The sequence below is a fragment of the Pleurodeles waltl genome, chromosome 1_1, assembly GCF_031143425.1.
Source record: "Pleurodeles waltl isolate 20211129_DDA chromosome 1_1, aPleWal1.hap1.20221129, whole genome shotgun sequence".
NCBI lineage: Eukaryota > Metazoa > Chordata > Amphibia > Caudata > Salamandridae > Pleurodeles > Pleurodeles waltl.
In genome coordinates, this window is record NC_090436.1 from 5,155,562 (window position 1) to 5,180,953 (window position 25,392).

A 25,392-nucleotide genomic window follows, 5' to 3' on the forward strand; every position below is an offset into this window, starting at 1 on the left:
ATAGCAATCAGCAATTGACCTGCCCGGTCTGCACGCAATTTCTCTGTAGCCATTTCGTAGGCTTTCAAACATTGCACCACGCACAATTTGGGGTTATGCGGGAAAGCCGGATACGAAGCTGACCTGGTACCCGCCTTTGTCCGTTTGGAGATAGAAAAAATGACTCCCAAAGGAGAAAACATCCTGCCTTGCAAATCAAGGGAACAAACATCCGAAACTCTTTTGCATGAGATGAGGCATAACAGGAGGGTGAGTTTGGCCGAGAGTTGCTTACGGGACAGCAATTCGTTATCTGGCCAAGAGGAAATGAATGTAAGAACCACATTGACGTCCCACAAAGAGGTATACCTGGGACGCGGAGGATTCAACAGTCGAATGCCCCTCATGAGTTTACAGACAATATTGTGCTCACCAATCGGTTTGCCTTGAACCGGGAAATGACCGGCGGAAATGGCAGATCTGTAATTATTGATAGACCTGAAAGCTAGGCCTGAAGCCGCCAGAGAAGCCAGGAAATTGACGACTAGACTGACATCCGCACTAAAGGGATCGGAACTCCGTTCCGCACACCAATGACTCCATCGTTTCCAAGCCAAAGCATATCGTTTGAGGGTCCCAGGGGACCAGGCTTGGAGGATGAAGTTTGCAGCTTGTTCTGAAATGCCTGGCAGGAACCAAAGACGCCTGAGATTTTCCAAGCTACAAGACGAAGCTTGCCCTGTGCTATCAACGGATGTGGAGACCCCAGAGGGTCCCGGAGAAGATCCTGAAGAGGAGGAATTAGGAGAGGGAAATCGCACAGGAGATCGAGCGCCAAAGGAAACCATGCCTGAGCCCTCCAAAGAGGAGCGATCAACACAATCTCTATTCCCAGCCGTCGCACCTGGGCAAGAACTCGAGGGATCATGCTGAACGGTGTGAACGCATATGCTCGATGGGGAGACCAGTCCTGGAGGAAGGCGTCGGTGGCCATCGCTTCCGGATCTGGTCTCCAACTGAAGAATAGAGGAAGCTGCCGATTCAATCTCGAAGCAAAGAGATCTATCGACAGAGGGCCCCATCTGAGGTTGAGAGAGGCAAACACCTTGGGGAGTAACATCCAGTCGCTGGAATCCCGGAGAAACCTGGAATTCCAATCGGCCACAGTGTTGTGAATTCCCGGAAGATACTCCGCAATCACCGATATCCGATGCTGAAGGCAATACTGCCAGAAATCCTTGGCAATGCGGGCTAGGGTCGGAGATCTGGTACCTCCCAGCTTGTTTACATATCGGACCGCGGATATGTTGTCCATCCTCAAGAGAATGCAACAATCCGCTTTCAGAGGGGTAACACTGCGTATTGCAAAAGAGCCGGCTAGCAACTCCAGGCAGTTGATGTGTAGGTGGAGTTCCTCCTCCGACCAACGGCCCCCGGTAGTCACATCCCCGCACCGGGCTCCCCAGCCCCATCTGCTGGCATCTGATTCCAGAATGACATCTGGGGCAGAACCGAAGATGGCTCGACCATTCCAAGCCTCCATGTGCTCCAACCACCAGGTTATCTCTGAGCGAGCTTCCAGATTCAGGGGAACCAGATCTGTGTAAGATAAGCCCTTCTGAAGATGAGAGATCTTGAGCCGTTGAAGGGCTCTGTAGTGCAGGGGACCCGGGAAAATAGCCTGGATCGACGATGATAAGAGACCCACCATCCTGGCTAAGCTCCTCAAGGACACCATCTGTCTGGACAGAAGGAGGCGCAACTCCTTCTTGATATTGCGAATTTTCTGAGGAGGAAGGAATAACTGAGCTGACACCGAGTCTATCCTGAACCCGAGAAACTCGATCTGTTGGGAAGGATGGAGACAAGATTTGGGTTGATTGATTATGAACCCCAGATCTTGGAGTAACTGAATCGTCCAGGATAAGAGGACCTGCAGGCGAAGGGGATCCTGCGCCATAATTATCAGGTCGTCGAGATATACTATTAAGCGCACACCTCTTGCTCGAAGGGATTCCACCACAGGCCTCATAACCTTGGTGAAGCACCACGGAGCGGAGGAAAGCCCGAAGGGAAGAACATGAAACTCAAAACACTGGTCTTGCCACAGAAACTGAAGGAAACGCCGATGAGGGGGAAAAATAGGGATACTTAGGTAAGCGTCCTTTAAATCTAGACGCACTAACCAATCCGCTTACTGCAGGATGTCCCTGAGAAGATGGATACCTTCCATCTTGAAGTGTCTGTAAATTAACCAGGCGTTGAATTCCTTGAGGTTCAGGACTAAACGCGAACCTCCCCCTTTCTTGTCTACCAGGAAGATAGGACTCAGGAAACCCCTGGGATGGGGAACAGTTCTGCAAATAGCCCCTTTTTTGAGGAGAGCTTGAACCTCGGAGTCTATGATGCCGATATCTTGATGGGAAAAACGGGGAAGGAGAGGGGGACTGTCTTGAATAGGGGTCTGGTAAAATTCCAATCGAAACCCTTGCACGGTCTGCAACAGCCACGGGTCTCTGGATAACTTTTGCCATTCTGTTAAGCAAGATTGAACCCTGCCCCCAAGAACCACTTCTGACGGTTGTATTAGTCTCACCTGAAGTGGCGTGATCCTGAGCGTCTCCCTGTTGGGCCCTGGAGAAGGACTTGCGGAAGCGCCCTCTACCTCCACGGGGACGCGTGGGGTAGAAGGTAGAGCTTGTTTGTTGCTCCCTGTAGAAACCACGCCCTCTGGAGAGGGCCTCGCGTCGAGGGCCTTGATAGAAGGAGCGGCCAGACGAACGCCCCCGCAGGCGCCCGGCCCTCCGAAAAAGAGCCTCTTTAAACACCTTTTTTAACGACAACTGGGCTTTGTCCATGGTGTTGAAAGTCGCCGCAAATTTGGCCAGATCTTTGATGAAAGGGGCCCCAAACAGAAGTCCCTGGGCCACCGGACCCCGCTCTGAGGATGCGAGCTCCGTAAGTTGAGGGTCAATCCGCATGAGGATGGAACGCCTCCTCTCTGTAGACAAAGCCACATTGGCATTACCCAAGTGGCAGATGGCCCGTTGGGCCCATCCAACTAGAATGTCCGGGTCAATCGGGGACTGCGACTCCTTGGCCACATAAGCCATCTCCAAAATTTTGGCTAAAGGGCCCGAGAGGTCGAGAAGCTTGTCCTGACAAGCGCACCACGCTCGGTCAAGCCCTTTCTTTGGATCTTTCGCCCATTTTTTTAAAAAGGTGACCATCGTAGGGTCCACCTCCGGCGTATCCGTAACCCTTCCCTCCAGATCAGGGCGGGGGCATTCCGACCGAAGCCGGGATCTTACCTCCTTGTCGAAACTAGACCTGAGATGTTTCTGGAGATATTCAGCCACCTCGGGCGGAGGGACCCAGCTCGAAGAGCGAGGATGGACTATCTCTTCTGGGCTGAAAGTCAGCACTTTAGGAGCCTTGGAAGGAGGTGCGCTGGAAGACTCCGACTTTTTGCGCTTACCCGGGCTAGACTTGGGACCAAGATCCTCCTCAGAGTCAGATCCTGAAGATTTTGCAGGAGACCGTTCGGAATCCGAACTGAAAGCTTCTTGAGCCTGGGAAAAACTATACCCATGGTCTTCATGAATGGACGACGCCAATTTCTTGAAAATCTCAGAATGAGGCCAAGATTTTGCCTTCGCCTTACCCTTAGAGGTAGAAGGTTGGTCTGAGAGGGCCTCCTCAGATGACGCAATAGGGGGCAACCAGCCCTTCTGGCGTGCAAACTTCTCAAAATGCACCGAGAGGGGGCCCAAAGCCCTCTCCAAAGCATTATTTATGGACATCTGTACCGTATTGCCCAAAGCGCCAGCCAGCGTTTCATCATACAAGGGAAACTGGTCCCCAAAATATTCTTCCTCTTCATACTCATATGAATGGGCCATCTTTACACTGCCACGCCGGGAACGTGGATTCAGGGGAAAAATTCACACACGCAAAACACGTGAATAAGGGTAGCCAAAGACTACAGTAAGGGGGAGTGCGCACCCCAGCAGGCTGAAAGCAGTAGAGAAATCTTTCAAAACTGCTGAAATTTAATTTGTTTGAATGTGGAGGGAGCCGGCCTGCAGCACTCTAGGCAGCGCCTAATTTAATTGTACAGCCCTGGTCCGGGGATCGCAGGGCGTCAGGGAGTATACAAAAGGTGCTCCGGAAGGGCGAGGCGGCAATAAATGGAAGAAAATACGAGCGCAGGGTATGTCCGAAGACACTCGCCCGATCGCGTCTTTCCGTTGTACTGACAGCGCGTCCAATAAGGACGGTCGTCAGGACAACCAGAAAAAACGCGGGCGCGTGAGGGAAAACACGCGCAACAGGCCGCGAGCGCGCAAAGCGGCTGCCGACAAACGCCTCACCGGAGCCCCCAAAAGTCGGGCGAGCCGACACTCCCGCTCCACTGAAAGGATCAAAGAAGCGGCGCGCGCTGAGAATAATAACCGTAATAACAATCAGAAATAAATCACAGTATCAAGGACAGAAAAGAGTACTTGGCTGACTGCGGAAGCAGCAAAGAAAGAGGAAGTGTTTTGGCCTCTTGATGTTTTATAGTATGGTCTCTATGTTCATTTTGTATGTTTGGACTTATGGGATATGTAGTTTTGATATTGTTCTTCTCTCATTGGCTGCTGTGGAAAATAAAGCTAGAAAGAGAAGCATAATCTGAGCCTCCGGTCCTGACATAGAATTGAAACTTTCCTTATAGATAGCTGGTATGTTTTTTGGAAATGGTAACACTACTTATGAGCGCGCATGCGCACTTTGGTCTGAGTTAAGGAGAAAGGAGCTGCTCAGTATTTGCGTCCCATGATGAACCTGGAGGAAGGAGCTGGGTCTGTACGCGTTCCGGCGCATGCGTGTCACAGGGTCGGGGGCAACTGGGAGAATGGAGCTGGGTTTAGCCTCTACGCATGCGCCTACAGCCACATCCTATACCCAGCGCACGCGCATGTGTGTCACAGGGTCGGGGCGCCTGGGAGAAAGGAGCTGGGTATTTCCTCTACGCATGCGCGTCTATCAGTGTGCATACCCGGCGCATGCGTATGTATGTCACGGGGGTCTGAGGAGCTGGGGTTTGCCTCTACGCATGCGCGTGTGTGCTCTGACCTTCCCCGGCGCATGCGTGTTTCAGGTCCCGGCGGCAGGGAGTAAGGAGCTGCCGCACCCCGGTGTTATTCCCCATTCCCGACCCCCCAGAGGTGAGCGCCGGTGCCCCTGATCCCAGGGAGGGCCTCGGTCCGGTGTGTCCGCGGGGAGGGGCCCTGGCGGTGCCCGGTGTGTGCCGGGAGCCCCCCCCCCAACCCGGGGGACCCCTCGAGCGGGGCAAGAAGAGCCAGAGGTGTGTGCGGGAGCGGGGAGCCCCTGAGGTGCCTCGGATCACATGGGCTGGGGGGGAGGGGCTCATGTCTGTACACAGGACACACGTGAAGTTACATACATGAAGCTCCGGGTTTATGTGTACATACAAGACACACACACACACATGTGAAGTTACATACATGAAGCTCCGGGTTTATGTGTACATACAAGACACACACGTGAAGTTACATACATGAAGCTCCGGGTTTATGTGTACATACAAGACACACACGTGAAGTTACATACATGAAGCTCCGGGTTTATGTGTACATACAAGACACACACACACACACATGTGAAGTTACATACATGAAGCTCCGGGTTTATGTGTACATACAAGACACACACGTGAAGTTACATACATGAAGCTCCGGGTTTATGTGTACATACAAGACACACACACACACATGTGAAGTTACATACATGAAGCTCCGGGTTTATGTGTACATACAAGACACACACGTGAAGTTACATACATGAAGCTCCGGGTTTATGTGTACATACAAGACACACACGTGAAGTTACATACATGAAGCTCCGGGTTTATGTGTACATACAAGACACACACACATGTGAAGTTACATACATGAAGCTCCGGGTTTATGTGTACATACAAGACACACACGTGAAGTTACATACATGAAGCTCCGGGTTTATGTGTACATACAAGACACACACACACACACATGTGAAGTTACATACATGAAGCTCCGGGTTTATGTGTACATACAAGACACACACGTGAAGTTACATACATGAAGCTCCGGGTTTATGTGTACATACAAGACACACACGTGAAGTTACATACATGAAGCTCCGGGTTTATGTGTACATACAAGACACACACACATGTGAAGTTACATACATGAAGCTCCGGGTTTATGTGTACATACAAGACACACACACACATGTGAAGTTACATACATGAAGCTCCGGGTTTATGTGTACATACAAGACACACACACACACATGTGAAGTTACATACATGAAGCTCCGGGTTTATGTGTACATACAAGACACACACACACACACATGTGAAGTTGCAGACATGCTCCCCTGGAAGCAGCTTTGGGTTTATGTGTACATACAAGACACACACGCACACATGTGAAGTTGCAGACATGCTCCCCTGGAAGCAGGCCACACTCTTGCCCCTAATTACAAGTGCTCAGGAAGTGCTGGGGTGTTTGTTGCTCCTGGTAATCACCATTCCATGCAGTAACTACAGAAAAACATTCAGATTTGAAGTAAGTACCTTCTGTTCTGAGTGTTCTCTAGAAAACCTTTTCCATGGAGGATGGTTGCACTATTTAGACATGAAATTATTATTTTATGGAAATCTCTGAAAGTTTCAGGTGCAGTAACACTCCTACCACCCAGCCACCCTTCTACCGATAGAACAGTAGTAAGTAAAACCAAGTGAAGACCATGTAGACACTATATTCACTTTACAAGGTCGCTGTGTTTTGTAGTCCAGCAGTACCGGGTATGTCTGGGAGGCATTTAAAGCCTACATCAGGGGTGGGGCCCAGCAGTGCCAAGCAGGCAGCGGGTAGTCAGAGATTTACTTGTCAGCATGCAGAAGCTGGAGAAAGAGCGATGCAAGGAGGAGTTAGACCGTGAGACCACAGAGGACAGAGAGGTATCCTAACTAAAATAAAAGGCCTGGTGGACGAATATTATGACAGCTAAATCGAAGGCTAGACTGCTGGGCAGGTGCATAGCAGCTGCTGGAAATGGGTACTGTGAGTATTAGGAGCCCTTACTAGAGCGCAACTAGGGGGGGTTGGGTGGCCCAGATATTATAGAGTAGAATCAAGCAAATATTGCAAGTTGTCATTGAATGAAGAGATATTGGGCTGTTTACCAACCTTATGACTCTCAGGTTCCCCTGTGTTAGAAATCAGATAATCTCTAGATTTGGCCACCATGGTGTCGCTGGAATGATGGGAAAGGGAACCCCTGTGGGCATAATTTTGACAGGTAATCTGGCTTCGTCCTAGAGAGGCTGACGATGCATAACATCCGACTATTGTTTGGCCTGTTGTACCACATGGACCCAGCACTACTTGCTACAATACTTGTTTTGGACGCTGAAAAGGCTTTTGACTCTCTGGCATGTGAGTACATGTTCACGGTTAAAGAGATGCTAGTGGTGGACAACAGGACCATAGAGTGGTTCAGGCTACTCTATGCTGAACTCACAGCCACAGTAAGAGTGAATGCTCTGGGCCTTTCCTGATCCCCAGGGGCACCAGGCAGGGGTGCCTTTTGTCACCCTCTACTGGCTGCCACAACAGTGTAACCTTTGGCGTGCATTCTCAGAGAATTCCACATGGACAGGGGAATATGCATGGGAGGCAGTGAAACGTTCATCTCATTATAGACATCTTGCTGTATGTCAAACACCCTGAAATTCATATTTCTCAACCAGTCAGAGTAGGATGAATGTCAGTGCTATATATCAATTGATATTGTCATTATATAGCAGAGCCTCAGCACATGAAATGTTGGTTTGGAGCAGGGAAGATTCTCCTGCATGTGCAAATTGAGAGTGGAATAGGAGGTTGAATAGGAGACCCAGTCCCACCGGAAGCATGAATATTGAGTGATCACAATAGACCGACTGGACACATGAACCCAGTAAAGTGTAGGGTGTGGGGCTAGTATGAATGCGTGTGCTATTGTGGCTTTGACAATTGGCAGTCACCTCAGATTTCATTAACCTGTAAATTACTAAGACCACAGAACTGGGACAGTTATATTCAGAAAGTAGATTCATGTCTCTTCACAAGTTCAGATGCATTGGGGAGGCGACAAGCCTAGATATATTCATTTATTTAAAGTGCCACATACCTGTAAATCGGACGCTCAATGGTTCCCGGGTGCACCAAAACCTTTGAATGAACAGTCCAAGGTCATGCTGGTGCAGGGAGCAGGTAAATGGGTCTGTGAGTTGTAGAGATGTTTGTAGCTTTGAGAGACAAGTCCTTGTGCCTCCTGTAGACTCTGAGAGAGACATAAGCACTGAACAATGGTTGTTCAGCTGTTCTCAAACCAGAAGTGTATTAATATAGAGTAAGTTCAGGCTGGTACATTTGAAATATTTACATCTGATGTGTTACACACCCGTAGTTCGAGAAACCGATGAATGTTGCGGATGTGGGAAATTGGGTGTGGACTTTACCCATCTGGCTTGGCACTGCCCAGGCACTTCAAAAGAGTGGAGGGAAGTATGTGCGATTCTCATGAACATGATCAATATGATGGTAGAACCGCGCCTCTGGTGGCCTTGCTGGAATGGATAAAGGAGATGCCTGCTAATAAGATGAGGTACTTTGCCCTGGTGCCTTTGTTCACTGAAAGACAAATCTCTTCATACTGAGAGGAGAGGTGCTTCCCACCCCCCAAGCAATGGCTGGAAGATGTGGTATTCCGCAGTCCTTAAAAGAATGGTCTTGAGATGCTGATGTTTCTTACCTCCTGTCGCAAGGATTGATGGGACCCTTGGAAACAGTAGCTTCTCGATGATACTCTGAGCTCAGAGTCCGGACAGGAAGCAGCTTAGGACCTGCCTGTGTAAAGGAAAGGAGGACAGGGTCTTGTCCTTTTATGATGATAGAAGTACACAGTGTCCTGATTGTGAGAATGATTCTGCGTACACCAGTATGTAGTAATTTGAATACATGGTTTTGTTGCTCTGACAACTAGAAAGTGTTACAAAGTTTCTTGAAGTATCAAATACTGCAAATAATTATAATGTACCCTCTCGCAGTATAAATAATCCGAAATAAATATATAATTTCTATAAAAATTTAGTAAATGTAAGTTCTTGGGCTTAGAGGAGACTACAGACAACTTTGAAGCTGGTTGAAATAAGTTAATATTGCTTTTCTTTCAGCTGGTAAAGGCTCGCAGAGAGCCCATTTGCTGCACTTTTCCTCTGAAGGACCCTGAAGTGATCCTACAGGCACACTAGAGATCCTGATTCAGGAATTGAAACCGAGATCGCGCTGTGCATCTTGGCGAAATGGACCTTGTCCTAACCGAGTCACTGGGTAAACAAATGTATTTTTTCTCCTCCGAAATATCTATTTTGAGAAGTTGTTTTAAAAATTCATACATTTTGTGGGAACACTGCCCTTTTCATTGCAGACGTGCAAAAGGTTTTTCATGAGTTGCATAACCGTATATGTATTTCTTTGGTACAAACCTTGCCAAAGGCCAGTCGGATGCTTTAGTGGGTCAAAGACAAGCATACAGTGAACCACTGATAGGGGAGGGAGCGGATTGGTGTATGGTTAATGCATTGAGACGTAGTGTTTTTTTTTTTAAGAGCTGAGTCTTCAACTCTTTACTAAATTGTAGCAGCGTTGGGGCGCTCCTGATGGATACGGGGATGTTGTGCCAGATCCTGGGGGTACAGATTGAACGGTTGTGCTCCCTTAATTTTTCTTTTTACCACTTCTTATTCTGCAGTCTGATGATATTCCAGCTGCAGGTGTGCCAACAACCACCACAGATGGTGAGCTCCTGTGCAAGATACGGGGGGCGCTGGTTGTGATGGCTCTGTAGATGATGCAGCTGGTTTTGAAGATGGAGCAGGCTGGCACGAGGAGCCAATTGATTGGTATGTAGGGTGCCCTTAAAGGGGTGCCAGTGTGGAGTTGGCAGGCCATGGAGCAAGGCGTTGCTACCGTCCTGGTGCAAGAGTATGAGGGCTTGAACAGGCGTTCTGGGTTCTCTTTTCTCTCTCCTGAAGTCTCTTTCACTTTCTTTAGAAGATAGAGTTGGTACCAGGATGTCATTGTGTTTTATTGGTAACATGTTCCTTGAGGGCAAGGCTGGTGCCCATTGGACTCCAAGTGACTTGATATTTGGTGAAAGTTGGACTTTGAAGCCGCCAAGGTGCATGCCCTTGAGCAAGGTTTGCTCTGCTTCTTGTTTGTTGTTCTTGTTAAATTACTGGAAATCTGTCTTGGTTGGGTTGAACGTCATGCCTGGATGACTGGCAGGCAGTAACACAATAAAAGAGTCCTGTGTATGTTTCAGGTTTTACTCCTCATCTAAGAAGGCAAATTCATGTAATGTGTGACTTCAAACAGCAACTATGAATTCATATATATACCTTTTGAGATGGTGGTCACACACCAGCAACCACTCCACACCCACAAGTCAAGGGAACAAATAGATTTTCAGGCACCAATAACATGAACTCTTTTGTTCATTACAGAGGATATTAAGTACTAATTGTTTGTCCCCGTCATAGACGGTTGAGCTTTCTCTTAGCTGTATGGAGTTCTGTGTAATAAAACACACACGTTTGTACACACGATAAAGTGTCAAAAATGGCCTGGCAAATTAATATAGTCTTCACACTGTTGGTTTGGCTTTCATGCACTCTCCCCAAGAAAGCGAGTGGAGTCAGGCAAATTTTCTGCAATAGCCTCTTTGTTCTTTCTTTCCCAAGTTTGAAACTAAGCAAAGTAAAAGGCCAACTCCATAGAAGGTCTTTTCAGGTCCACATACCTATTACCAGGCCAAGAGAAAAACAGAGAGAGGACTAAATTAATGTCCCATAATGTATCGTATCTAGGTCTTGGAGGTCTCCTCAACCGAATGCTTTTAAGTACTCTGCAAACCAATTCATTCTGACCTACAGTCCTGCCATTAATCAGACTGTGCCCTGCAGAAATCGCAGACCTGTAGTAGCTAATAGTTATATAGCTAAGACACCCTAAGGAACTGTTATATGAGAAAATTAACTACCTCCACTATATGGGGCCTCCACGGGATCCAGAATCCCTTTCCAAGCACTAACGTACCCATGTCTTCCATATTCCTTTATATCTGCAGTGGGTACCTGGAGCCCAGGATTCTTTCAAGAGTTCCTCAGCTCTTCTGAAAAGGCCTGACATTTCTCTAGGTCTCCTGATACTCTCCAGGCAAAAAGTTCAAAGTTCCAGCCAGAACCAGGGCATGTTCCTCTACATCTGCGTTTTGCAGTAGGACTTGCACTGCAGGAAGAGAGAAGGGAATGTCACCAGGTAGCTCCAATGTCATTGGGAACCATACGCGTGAGACCCAAAACAGAGTTACCAGAACAAGTGAGCACCTCTCCAGTCTGAACTGCTGAAGAACCCTCGGAATCATAGCAAAAGGAGAGAATGCATACATGCTTACTCCTTTCCAAGACTATAGAAATGGATTCAGTGCTAGAGCACCCGGGTCTGGCATCCATCTGTAGTATCTCTTCAGTTGGAATGTCAGTCTGCTCGCAAAGAAATCTATATCCAGAGGGCCCCAGATCCGAGACAACCTCTTGAAACAAAGATTGCTCAACTTCCAGTAGCTGAAAGCACGTAAAAACGTTGAAATCCAGTCTGAAGTAACATCTGCCTCCCTAGTCAAATATTCTGCCTTCAGGCTGATCTTGTGTTCCAAACAGAATAGCCAGAGTTTCTTTGCTAATTTGAACTGGTCTAAGGATCTTCTTCCACCTAAGCGGTTTATATATGCTACAGCAGAAGCATTGTCCATTTTCAACAATACTGCTCTGCTTTATAAGCACTGTTTGGAACTCATAAGGGCATAGAGTCCTGTCGTCAGTACCAAATAGTTTATATGATGCGGCCTCTCTGCATGAGACCACAAGCCACCAGTTTCCTGAGAACCTAAGTGTGCAGCACAACCAGCTAAGCTCGCATCTGACTCCAGGACAAAATCTGGGGAACATCAGAAGTTTGCTCTGCCATTCCAGGCATCCAAATTCTGCAACCACCAAGATAAGTCTGTCTTTTCTTCCCCATCTAGAATCACTTTGTCTCCATTCCACAATCCACCCGAAAGGCATTTGCCTATATTCTCTGCCAAGCCCGGTAATATAAGAGGCCTGGAAAGATCGCTTGAATTGAAGATGACAAAAGACGCAGCAGTCTGGCTAGTTCCCTCACAGTTAAGGACTCTTGTTTGAGAACATATCGTATCTCTTTGCAAATTTTGGCAATCTTCTTTAAGGGTAAGAAAAGAACCACATTTACAGTATCCATTGTGGCACCCAAGAACTCTAGGGACGTGGATGGAGTAAGAACAGATTTCTCTTTGTTTACTTTAGAGACCAAACTCACCAAGAGAGACATAAATGTGCTCTGGTCTTTCAGAACATGCGTCCTGCATTGGGACATAAGGATGTCATCCAAATAAACAATCACCCGAATTCCTCTCTCCCTGAGTTAGGAAGCTACTTATTACCTTGGTAAAATACCGTGGAGCTGACAAAAGGCCAAATGGAAGTGCTTGGAATTGTTAGATTCGACCCTGCAAGGTGAACTGAAGGTAAGGTTGATGCTTCCTTGCCATGGGAATGGTAAAGTAGGCATCCTTCAGGTCTAACTTCACTAACCAATCTCCCTTCACCAACGTAGCCCTTAAAAGATGGACCCCCTCCATCCTGAAGTGCCTGCAGACTTGGAACGTGCTCAGCTCTCTTCCACAATGGACACTTGTTTGGGGATTAAAGGATGCAGCTGGTCTGGCCTGTGAGCTTCTGCCTGAGCCTCTTGGATGTCTGTCGTTTGTGAAATGGGACATTTAAGAGTGCACGTCTCATGTTGAATCATTTCTTTAACCGTCTCCTCATTCATTGTGAGTTGAGATGTCTCCGGGATCTCACCTCCTTGGCTAGACATTATAGTCATTTGAAGTTGTATTAGTTTCTCAGGGGTATTGAGGCTAAGATAAAGTTCTTTTGTTGATAAATAGCACAGTCATTTGAATCCTGAATAAGAAGTGGATGAGGTGCTGCCGACAAGGAGAGGAAATGCAGAGGGGGCAGCTGATCGGGACACTGACGGCCAAGCGCCATGTGACACAACAACTGTCACTGCTTCTAAGGGGACACGCTGCAGTGTCCTGCGTCTGCGCCCAAAACGCTAAGGCAATTAGAGATGCCTCAGAATGGGGGATGCCAAACGTAGGGCCCTTGCCCATGGTATTCCTCTAATTCCCACCTGCGCCCCACTGCCTGAATGGTCGCGTCGGTCGGATGCAGCTGCAGAAGAAATGGGCATGTGCGGCCCACAAAAGAAGATGGGTGTCTGCAGTGGCAAAGAGCAGAGGTGCGTGTGCTGGCCTGTGGGAGGTAAAGAGCAGAGGTGCGTGTGCTGGCCCGTCGGGGGCAAAGAGCAGAGGTGCCTGTGCTGGCCTGTGGGAGGTAAAGAGCAGAGGTGCCTGTGCTGGCCCGTCGGGGGCAAAGAGCAGAGGTGCCTGTGCTGGCCTGTGGGAGGTAAAGAGCAGAGGTGCCTGTGCTGGCCTGTGGGAGGTAAAGAGCAGAGGTGCCTGTGCTGGCCTGTGGGAGGTAAAGAGCAGAGGTGCCTGTGCTGGCCTGTGGGAGGTAAAGAGCAGAGGTGCCTGTGCTGGCCCGTCGGGACCAAAGAGCAGAGGTGCCTGTGCTGGCCTGTAGGAGGTAAAGAGCAGAGGTGCCTGTGCTGGCCCGTCGGGGGCAAAGAGCAGAGGTGCCTGTGCTGGCCTGTGGGAGGTGAAGAGCAGAGGTGCCTGTGCTGGCCCGTCGGGGGCAAAGAGCAGAGGTGCCTGTGCTGGCCTGTGGGAGGTAAAGAGCAGAGGTGCCTGTGCTGGCCTGTGGGAGGTAAAGAGCAGAGGTGCCTGTGCTGGCCTGTGGGAGGTAAAGAGCAGAGGTGCCTGTGCTGGCCCGTCGGGGGCAAAGAGCAGAGGTGCCTGTGCTGGCCTGTGGGAGGTAAAGAGCAGAGGTGCCTGTGCTGGCCTGTCGGGGGCAAAGAGCAGAGGTGCCTGTGCTGGCCTGTGGGAGGTAAAGAGCAGAGGTGCCTGTGCTGGCCTGTGGGAGGTAAAGAGCAGAGGTGCCTGTGCTGGCCTGTGGGAGGTAAAGAGCAGAGGTGCCTGTGCTGGCCTGTGGGAGGTAAAGAGCAGAGGTGCCTGTGCTGGCCTGTGGGAGGTAAAGAGCAGAGGTGCCTGTGCTGGCCCGTCGGGGGCAAAGAGCAGAGGTGCCTGTGCTGGCCCGTCGGGGGCAAAGAGCAGAGGTGCCTGTGCTGGCCCGTCGGGGGCAAAGAGCAGAGGTGCCTGTGCTGGCCCGTGGGAGGTAAAGAGCAGAGGTGCCTGTGCTGGCCCGTCGGGGGCAAAGAGCAGAGGTGCCTGTGCTGGCCTGTGGGAGGTAAAGAGCAGAGGTGCCTGTGCTGGCCCGTGGGAGGTAAAGAGCAGAGGTGCCTGTGCTGGCCTGTGGGAGGTAAAGAGCAGAGGTGCCTGTGCTGGCCCGTCGGGGGCAAAGAGCAGAGGTGCCTGTGCTGGCCCGTCGGAGGTAAAGAGCAGAGGTGCCTGTGCTGGCCCATCGGAGGTAAAGAGCAGAGGTGCCTGTGCTGGCCTGTGGGAGGTAAAGAGCAGAGGTGCCTGTGCTGGCCTGTGGGAGGCAAAGAGCAGAGGTGCCTGTGCTGGCCGTCGGAGGTAAAGAGCAGAGGTGCCTGTGCTGGCCTGTGGGAGGTAAAGAGCAGAGGTGCCTGTGGGAGGTAAAGAGCAGAGGTGCCTGTGCTGGCCCATCGGGGGCAAAGAGCAGAGGTGCCTGTGCTGGCCTGTGGGAGGTAAAGAGCAGAGGTGCCTGTGCTGGCCCGTGGGAGGTAAAGAGCAGAGGTGCCTGTGCTGGCCCGTCGGGGGCAAAGAGCAGAGGTGCCTGTGCTGGCCCGTGGGAGGTAAAGAGCAGAGGTGCCTGTGCTGGCCCGTCGGGGGCAAAGAGCAGAGGTGCCTGTGCTGGCCCGTCGGGGGCAAAGAGCAGAGGTGCCTGTGCTGGCCCGTCGGGGGCAAAGAGCAGAGGTGCCTGTGCTGGCCCGTCGGGGGCAAAGAGCAGAGGTGCCTGTGCTGGCCTGTGGGAGGTAAAGAGCAGAGGTGCCTGTGCTGGCCTGTGGGAGGTAAAGAGCAGAGGTGCCTGTGCTGGCCCGTCGGGGGCAAAGAGCAGAGGTGCCTGTGCTGGCCTGTGGGAGGTAAAGAGCAGAGGTGCCTGTGCTGGCCTGTCGGGGGCAAAGAGCAGAGGTGCCTGTGCTGGCCTGTGGGAGGTAAAGAGCAGAGGTGCTTGTGCTGGCCCGTCGGGGGCAAAGAGCAGAGGTGCCTGTGCTGGCCCGTGGGAGGTAAAGAGCAGAGGTGCCTGTGCTGGCCTGTCGGGGGCAAAGAGCAGAGGTGCCTGTGCTGGCCTGTGGGAGGTAAAGAGCAGAGGTGCCTGTGCTGGCCTGTGGGAGGTAAAGAGCAGAGGTGCTTGTGCTGGCCCGTCGGGGGCAAAGAGCAGAGGTGCCTGTGCTGGCCTGTGGGAGGTAAAGAGCAGAGGTGCCTGTGCTGGCCCGTCGGGGGCAAAGCGCAGGAGCTATGTGTTGTCCTCTGGGCGATTGACCGATCTGTGCCCCGATTCAGAGACGGCGTCGGGCAGCCCAGAAGGAGTCTCAGTACAAAAAACGAACAAGGTCCCTCTGCTCCTAAAAGGTTAAAAAAGGCTGAGCTATCGAGCAGGGCAGAGCTCGAAAGTACCGCTAGGGAAAACCATTTAAATAAGCCAGCAATACAGAAATAATGCAAGCGGGAAAATAATAGGTTCCATAAATTGGAATCCGTAAGGCAAACCAAACGAAAGGAACACAAAAAAAGCAAGGATAATAGGATACTGATCTGCAAGGAGCAGCATTTAAAAGAGGCAGATTGTTGACTGCAGACTAATCATATGTATGCAATGTTCTGTTCTAGGATGTGCTGCATGGAGTGGCATTAAAGGAATAATGGTAATCTTCGGTCTTGTAATGAAATGTATCCAGTAAAGAGCAGTTTATTAGGCGACACCACATTTTGCCACAAGGGTGTTTTTGGTGATAACATTACCTAATGCTAGCTTGATGTCTTTGATGCCTTAATCATTAAGTTGAAGCTGCTCCAAGTGTCTAGCAGGCAGCTGCACCTGGAGTTCAAGTGTTGCACTTGGTTGGGAAGACTTTACCAGGGGCCGGGTATTACCGGTCAATGAATAATTGTAAGCTGATGATAGAGTGACTACTCCTCACAACTGCTCACCCTTGAAGTTAAGAGAAGACTAACTCTGAGGGGTGTGGTCTGACCACAACAGCGGTGGCCGCCTGCTGGAAGAGGGCGGCGGAGCTCAGGGAGCAGGAGGCCACACTCACCTTCCTCCGCAGCATCCCCCATGCCAGCGGCGCCGTCCCGGCTGTGCATCCGAGCCGGGTAGGACGAAACACGACACTACATAGCCTGAGCATCCGATGGCCTGCCCAGCCCGGGCCTTGTGGCTCTCATCACCGGGTCCTCCCCCAATCCTCCACCGCCACACGCTGTAGCTCTGTCCTGTCTGCCCCATCACCTGCTGAATGAACCACAAGGGCCATCATCCCATGGGTTTTGGCACCCTCATTTGCATTTGCTCATGCGTCGGGTCTGTACCCCACGCCGTCCATCCTCTTGGCTGCCCAGTGACCCTGGTCCCCTCCTCTCCAGGCCGTAGACTGCTCTACCCTGTCTTGTGCCCAGACCCGCTGCAGTGTGACGGGCCCTAGGAAGCCCGACCCTTCATTGTGCCCCCTCCCCAATATGGCTTCTGACCCATGGATTCTCCCAGATGCCCGGACAGCCCCCTCGTCGTCAGGCCATCTATCAGTCACTGCCATCACATACATACGGGCGTGCTCCACATGAGTTGGTCCTGGTTGTTACTTGCACCCTCTGCTACCTTCGCTCCCACCCTTCCTTGCTCACCCCTCCCCCCGCAATGGGAGTGTCACCCCCTCTCCACACTACGGAGCCTTCTGCCACCTCTGACTGTGCACTACACCCCCTTTTCCACCTTTCTTCCTTACCCTCCACCATACCCAGGACCGCAGGCGGGCCCTCCTCCCCAATTTAATATGCCGGGATATATATATAGGTATCTATCTATATTTGTATATCCGTGCATATATCGAATGCTCCTGTCCTTTCATATTCCTTGCTCTCCACAACAGATGACCCCCAAGCAGCTTCCTCCCAGCTCCATCATTGACATGGATTTCTCGTAACTCGTGCCCACCGCTTGCCACCCTACCCCCAGATGTTTCTTGGCCCGCTCCAGGGTCCCCCCCCTGCTTTGGAGTCGTCTTCCTGTCCTCCTCCTCTCTCATTCCCCCGCTAATCTCATTTCCCTCTATTGTCTCTCCTGTTATTCCTTTCTCTCCCCTGTCTCTCCTGTTCACACGAAGCAGTAGACTCGCAACACCCTCTCTCGTGACCGAAGGGCCCCTTCCTTGTGAAATCCTCTGCCTCTCCCACCTCTCTCCCTATCCTCCTCTCAGCACTCTATTGCCTGGACCCCTTTCCATCCTTAAAACCTGGACGTACTCCGACAGCTGCTACATCCTCGCTAAAGTCAGGATCGGCGACCACGTTGTATGTGTTGGTTCCATTTATGCTCCTGTGGGGACTAAGTGCTCCCTTTTCCTTCAATTCAGTCATCTTGTCATGGAGGTTGGGGCTGTTCACTTTTCTCTGGGGGGTGACTGGAATCTGGCTTGTGATCCTATCCTTGAGCGCACCGGTCCATAGATCACTGCATTGCGGCTGACAGGGCCCTCCTGGATTATATTATGTTGAACCATGGCCTGACAGACCATCGGAGCCTCACCCATCCATCGGATCGGGAATACACTTTCATATCACCTGTTCACGATACCCACTCCTGACTAGGCTATTTCCTGGTAGCCCATAGGATGGTGGCCATGTCAAGGACTCCTGTATATTGGTGGCCGCACTCTGCTACCACTCCCCTGTCCTCCTCACCCTTAACTTGGGGCTTGCAAACCCGGGTGCAAGCTGTGGCAAAGCCCAACTCCGATCTCATGTTGCAAGCTAATTGGAAGACAACAGAGGCTCAGTCCCCTCCAGCAGAGGCCTGTGGGCCCGCAGCCAAGGAGCCAATGCAGGGCCAACTTATGAGAGACGCGGCCATCGCAGCCGCCCAAAAGAGCACACCACAAGCAGAACTGGAGAACACATTAGTGACCCTCACGTGCCAATACATCACAAAACCTTCCTCCGCCCTTCGCTGTCGCCTTGAGAGGGCTAAAATGGACCTCAATTCCCTCTTCACATCCAAGGCAGAGCACGCCCTGCAAAGTATGATGGGACACCACTACGACCCCTGGGAAAAGGCGGGCCGCCTTCTGGCTGTTCAACTGTGCCAACAGGAAGCAGCATAGCTATATCAGCCATTCTCTCCTTGATTGAAGATGTCCTTACATACCCCCAGGACATCGTCAACGACGTTGTCAACAAATTTTCAGCCTTCTACCGATCTCTCTACACTCCTGAAACCGCGGTGGACCCTCCACGACTGTCTGCCTTCTTAGTGGACGTCCTCCCACCTAGCATCAATGGAGAAGGCAGGAGCTTACTGGAAGGTAAAATCAGCAAGGACGAGATTGCCCAAACTAGCTCTAACCACTCCTACCATAAAGCAGCTGGGGAAGATGGATTCCCCACGGAATTTTACAAATGGTCGGGGGAGGATGTAGTAACTTCCCTGTACAACGCCCTCCAGGACATGGCACGTACTGGCACCTTGGGCCCCATTTCTAACAACGCAACCATAATCGTCCTCCTCAAACAGGGAAAAGATCCCCTGCTTTGTGGAAGCTACCGGCCCATCGCTATCTTGAATGGAGATCTTGGCGGGGGTGCTGGCAGGCCGATTGCTTAAAGTCATCCCATTCCTTATCCACCATACTCAGGTGGGATTCTTGCCCGGCTGCTCTTCTTGAAATCATCACCGCGCTTTGGCTCATATCTTATGGTTGGGAAGGGACCTGCAGGATGAGGCCCTCGCTTTATCCATGAACGCCGAAAGTGCGTTCAACAGGATCGAATGGTGGTACCTCTTTGAAGTCCTGCAACGCTTCGGTCTAGGAGCTGACTTCATTGTCAATGTTCATTGCTCTTCAGCTCGCCCTCCGCACAGATGAACTGCTGAGGTTTCCTATCAGATTCATTCCCCATGAAACGTGGGACCCATCAAGGCTGTCCACTACTGCCTTTACTGTTCCTCCAGGGCATGGAACCGCTGGCCGGCGCGATCTGGCATACCCCGAGGATATCAGGAATTCCCCTCCTGGGCAGCACTTCTACCGTATGTTTATATGCGGATTACATCCTATGTACACTTGAGGATCTTCCGCGCTCAGTCCCGAGCCTATGGGACATCTTCGCCAACTTCGCAGCCTTATCGGAATATAAATTAAACTGGGACAAGAGCGAGGCACAACCCATCTCCTGCGTCACCACAAAGATGTCCCTTGCGGGCCTACCGGTCCATTGGACACTTTTTTGTCTTACATATCTAGGGATCTACATCAACAAAGGCCTAGATTGCCTGATTACGGACAATCTCGACCCGCTGCTAGCTCACACACAGCTGGATTTCGCCAAATGATCTCAACTAGGCCTCTCCCTCTGGGGGGGGAGTCCAAGCAGTGCACATGGTGATGCTGCCCGCTTTACATACGTCCTGGGTATGCTTCCCTTGCTGACCCCCCTCTAACGCTCCTTCATCTGGGGGTCCTCTCAACCCCGCCTAACCAAAGCCAAATTGTTGGCCACCCGTTCCTGTTGTGGCCTAGGCCTGCCCTTGGTAGAGACATATGCACTCTCACTACGCCTCTCGCAGCTGGCGTACATGCTCGCCAGAATAAGAGAACTGCTGCAATGGGTCCAAATGGAACAAGCCTTCTTACGCTGTCCTCAGGGGTTGAGCCCACTTTATGGAAGTGGGAAGTCTGTAATGCAACCCAACAATCCGATCGTGCAAGCTATGGTAAAATCGTGGAAACTAGTTCACAACCTGCTCGGAATGGACCCTCATCTCCACGAACATGCCACATTATGGGGTAACACCAAATTACGTATTGGGGGAAAGATGCTCAACTGGTGCGTATGGCCTGGGCCACGTCCTAACCGACGAACATCTGAAGTCATTTACCACGATCCGTGAGGAATATGATTCCCCCCACTAAGTAAGCCTGGAGACATACTCGGCTCCAACACTGTCTTGCCCATTGTTTGGGGCCACGACCTTGGACCCAGTAGTCTCCTATCTTAGAACTTGGGGCTACTTTCACCTCGTGATTTTTGGCAAACACACCCTCTTTTTCCGTCAACTCTACTCTTTAGGTGTCCTCCATATGTCCTCAGACTCTCCCGGCAATTCAAGTTACAAATTAAACTCGACCAGGACAGCTGTTGCAGACCCCCCTGGAACCCCGGATTAAACTTTGTCTATTTAAACGCTCCATAATTGGTATTGGATGCCTGCTAAACCTAAGATAGCGGGCCTCCTGCCTCACGCACAATGTTGGCGTTGCCCACAAACAACCTATGACCTCTTGCATATCTTATGTGATTGCCCCTTAGTTATGCCCTATTGGGAAGCAGTAGGGTGAACGCTGCAGAAGACACTGCCACTGTCGAACCTATTGCCCCGTCCTCTAATCTGCCTCCATGACCTAACAGGCTCCACGGATCTGATGCGTCCCCAAACGCGACGCACTCATACAGCAGTTGCCACAGCCAAACTCTGCATCCTTCGACACTGGCGGTCCCCTCTCCTCCCCACGCACAATGAATGGCTCTCGGCCAGGTACCAAAGAGGGACAACTTACAGGACCAAGCCGACATATTTCTCTGAACATGGATGCCTTTTCTCAGGGACGATGTAGACCCTCCGTGAGCCGCCAACCTTTGCACCATTGCCTGTCCCTCTCCCCCCCCCCCCTCTTGTTCCACCCCCCTCTCTATTCTTACACCCCTTTCCCCGTCACACACATACGTGCTCCCCAAAAGTCGCTCTCCCTATCTAACCATGGGCCTCCTACCCCCAGCCCATAACCTTACGCCCCTTCTCCCTCCTACCCGCCATTCCGCAGTTCTTGTCCCCCTCCATCCCACATCCGCCTCTTCTTCCTACATCAGTGCTACCTCTGCAGTATCAGGGCTCCGCATCCACCGCAGCGTGATTGCATATTGTACTGTATCCCACCGCGTCATACTCTTTAACACACAGATACTATTACTTTGTAAAGATACCGACAATCTACGTAACAGACCTCGTGCTCCACTGCCTCATTCCCCATCTGAACCCGCTCGTGATCATCCTATCCTGGTGATAACTTCTGACGGAGCTCCCTTCCCACCCTTACATTACCCCCTCATAACCTCCACCCTCTCTGCCACGTCTCACCCTCCTTAACCGTGAGGACCTGCTTGGACTACTGATGCGACCCAGGGTCTCTTGACCTCCATCGCTCATTCACCTCGATGCATCGACAGGACACAACCTCTTACGAGGACTTGCACCATATGTTTTACCCCTCAGTCTTAACAACCTTCCTGGCTCCCCCACCCGGGCGGGGATCCCTACCCTCTCATTGTATTAAGGTTTGAGTGCAATTTCTGTGTAATAAATTGTCGCTGTTGTTTGCTCCCAGGTCACCACAATTGTTCATTTCTGCCTTTGTGCTATTCTCTATACTCAGTTTCTACCGAATAAAAAATAGTGAAACAAGACTATCAGACAAGAAAGAAACATTTTATAATGGAAAAAGAATCACACCACAGTTGTCTGTGCCAGGCACGTTTCTTAACTCCACATTATGATGCCTCCTCATCTGAATCGCTCGCTGTTTTCTTAAGTAAATTAAATATTTGTTTAATACATGTCCAAGACAGATGGCCTAGGGGAAAGACAACTTAAGACACCTCTGTGGGAACAGAGAAGACAAGGGAACAGGGAGACCTGGGAACAGAGGGACTATCCGAAGTGGGCAGCATTGGGCTGGGAAATGTGCAAGATAGGTTGCGTCCAAGAACAGACCTGTTCCATCTAACAAGGGTAACAAGATCTCTGGTTGGCATGGGTTCAGTACTGTGATGCTTCGGGCGGAAGTGGGCATGAGTTCATAATAACCTTGTTCAGGACGCACTACTGTGATGCAGCGGGCGGAAGTGTTCTGTACAAATAGAGAAATACACCTCAAACAAGAAGTGAATGTTGTACAGTCCTTGCTCTTGGAACATTGACAAGCAGGCACCTAGGGTGTTTGGGAGGACAGAAGACCCACTGCTCCCCGCACCAATGCATTTCACAAATGTATTTTGAAATCTACTTAGATATCCATATTGCCCCAAGTAAAGAGGAAATACGTAAACTCAGACACTCACAGCTAATGTAAAAAACACAGATCTTTGTTGAAAATGGATTGAGACCGATGCAGGTGGTCGTACAGTCTAAAAGCAGTACATATTTTAAGTTGTTAGTCGTGAATGTTAAACACAGTTCATCTCTCCTGTATAGAACATTCCACTAGAGACGTGGGTGTGACGGGTTCTTTATCCCGGGTTGAAGGGATATTGGAAGAAGGCGACAGACGCGGGTTCAAGGGGTTAACTAATTTATTTTGGTTCGGTTTTAAGATGAACTTATCATCTTCTCACAATGTCAGTGTTGGTTTAGTCTCTCAACGAAAATAATAAAATCCCTTTCTCTTTCTTTCTTTCAGAGTTCGGGTAAGGTTCCTGGTGTGGTCTGGTCCAGCTTTAAGAAGGTTCGGGTCTTCCCATATGTCAGCGGCCCAGGTTCCCCAGAATAAAGAAGAAAAGAAAAGAGGTAAGTGGGGAAAATATATAGAGTTATTTAGGTTTAGTAGGGTGGTGGGGGAATAGGTAGGAGTGCAGGTAGGTGAGGGATTACTTTTGTAGTGTCTTTCTCCCTGCCCCAGTGCGTTCGTCGAACTCCCCCTTTTCTTTGACAGCAGCTATTTAGGGTTGGGTTTCTGTGAGGTTAGAGGGTTTAATGTTTCCCTTCACACCGTCTCCCCTTCCTTATAGGACCTCAACCCTTTCCCCTTGGTCCCCCGTAATCCCAGTAGCCACCCGGAGCCCCACTCCCAATTGCGATACGATCGTACCTCTGGTGGCCACGCCCCTCCAGGGACGCAGCCGGCTTCCTGGCGATCTCCCGACTTCACTGGGGCAGGGGCGGGAGGCTCCCTGAGTATCTCTCCTCCTTGGCGTCGCTCCTCTTCTGTTCCGGGACCCACTTCGTTGGTGTGCGCGTTTTTCCGTTCGTCTTCTCCTCCTGTTGCTCCCTGAGCGTCTCTCTTCCTCTCCGGCGCTGCGTTCTCGGCGCCGTCTTCTCTTTCAAGTCCTCTCCTGGCGTACATGACGTTCGACGTCATGACGTCCAGAGCTTCTCGGGTGCCCCCGGGGTATTCCTCCACAGTTGCCGCATCTTCCTGAAGACCGGCGTCGGGAGGCGTCCGGTTACACATCCCCTCACTTGAATGGGGCTGTTCGAGTCCCACAGGTCCTGGAAACCGGGATAAATAGTCCGCCTGACCCATAAGGTCACCAGGGAGGTGGCAAACCTGAAAGGAGAAAGGTTGAAGCTCGATAAACCACCTCAGGATACGATTGTTGGTATCTTTATACCTCGAGAGCCAGGTAAGGGGAGCATGATCTGTATACAATAGGAAGGACCTTCCTAAAAGGTAATATTGGAGGCTTTCGATTGCCCATTTAATGGCAAGACACTCCCGCTCGATAATGGGATATTTCTGTTCCCTGGGAAACAGTTTACGGCTAATAAAGACTACGGGATGGCTTACTCCGTTTTCATCTTTCTGAAAAAGCACGGCACCCAATCCTACGTCGGAGGCATCCGTTTGAAGATGGAAGGGTTTATTAAACTCAGGGCATTTTAAAATCGGTTGAGTAGTGAGGCATCTCTGTAAGGTACGATAACTATAATTTTGAGCCGTGTTTAATCTCGTAATGGTTTTGGGTTGACCCTTTCTCAGAAGGTCGGTCAGGGGGGCGGCCAAGGTGGAATAATGGGGTATAAAGCGTCGATAGTATCCTACCAGGCCTAAAAAGGAACGGACCTCCTTTTTCGATGTGGGAGCATTGATGCGTAGGATGGCTTCAATTTTATTCATTTGGGGTCTAAGTATACCCTTCCCTATGTGATAGCCCAGGTAAGAGATATCATTAAAGGCCAGTCGACTTTTGGAAGGGTTGGCTGTCAGTCCAGCCCTTCGTAATGCTGTAAAGATTTTGTCTATATGCGTCAAATGGTCTTCCCAAGTCTCACTAAATATGACGATATCATCCAGGTATGCGGCAGCGTATCTGGTATGAGGTCGTAGAATGGTGTCAATGAGGCATTGGAAGGTGGCGGGTGCCCCGTGTAACCCGAAAGGGAGAACATTAAAATGATATAGTCCGGAGGGAGTAGAGAAGGCCGTTTTTTCTTTATCTTCTGGGGCCAGCGGGATCTGCCAGTAGCCTTTTGTCAAGTCGAGAGTAGACATATATTTAGCTTTTCCCAATTTCTCTAAGAGTTCGTCTACTCTTGGAAGGGGATACGTGTCAAACTGTGATATAGAATTGACTCGTCTAAAGTCAATACAAAAACGTATAGACCCATCCGGTTTGGGCACCAATACCACAGGCGAGCACCAGGGACTTGGGGAAGGTTCTATAATGTCTAGGTCTAACATTTTCTCGATTTCACTTTCTACCAGAACCTTCCTAGCTTCGGGGATACGATAAGGGCGTAACCGTACTACCTTACCAGGAGGGGTTATGATTTGGTGATGTACCAGCTTGGTTCTACCGGGCATCAAGGAGAACATCTGGGGATGTTCATCGAAAAGTGTGTTTAACTGCTTGCTCTGTTGAACCGAGATGTCTGTATTTATGACCGGTACCTCGCTTCCGCTAGGGCGATCAGTGGGGCACCACCCTATCTCCAATTCCTTAATGGTGTTAACCAGACATCCTCGGTTCTGGTCGGTCAGAGGTTCTTCCCATTTTTTTAGTAGATTAACGTGAAAGATCTGTGACCTATTGGGACTATCGGTGAGCTGAATTTTATAGGTCACGGGTGTTATTATTCCTGTCACGTTATATGGTCCCTGCCACTTTGCTAACAGTTTGTTGTCTGAA

The 25,392-nt window shown here is 50.4% G+C and overlaps 1 protein-coding gene across 1 annotated transcript in view; it reads left to right on the forward strand.

Moving 5' to 3' along the window:
- The first annotated feature begins 5,112 nt into the window (after positions 1-5,112).
- LOC138249600 (zinc finger protein 84-like) overlaps positions 5,113-25,392 on the forward strand; it is an 83,469-nt gene continuing 63,189 nt past the window's right edge. Inside the window, exons 1-2 of the mRNA XM_069203559.1 lie at positions 5,113-5,332; positions 22,944-23,050. Of these exons, the coding sequence (XP_069059660.1) occupies positions 23,005-23,050 (46 nt within the window). The 5' untranslated portion in view covers positions 5,113-5,332; positions 22,944-23,004. The remainder of the gene's footprint in view (positions 5,333-22,943; positions 23,051-25,392) is intronic.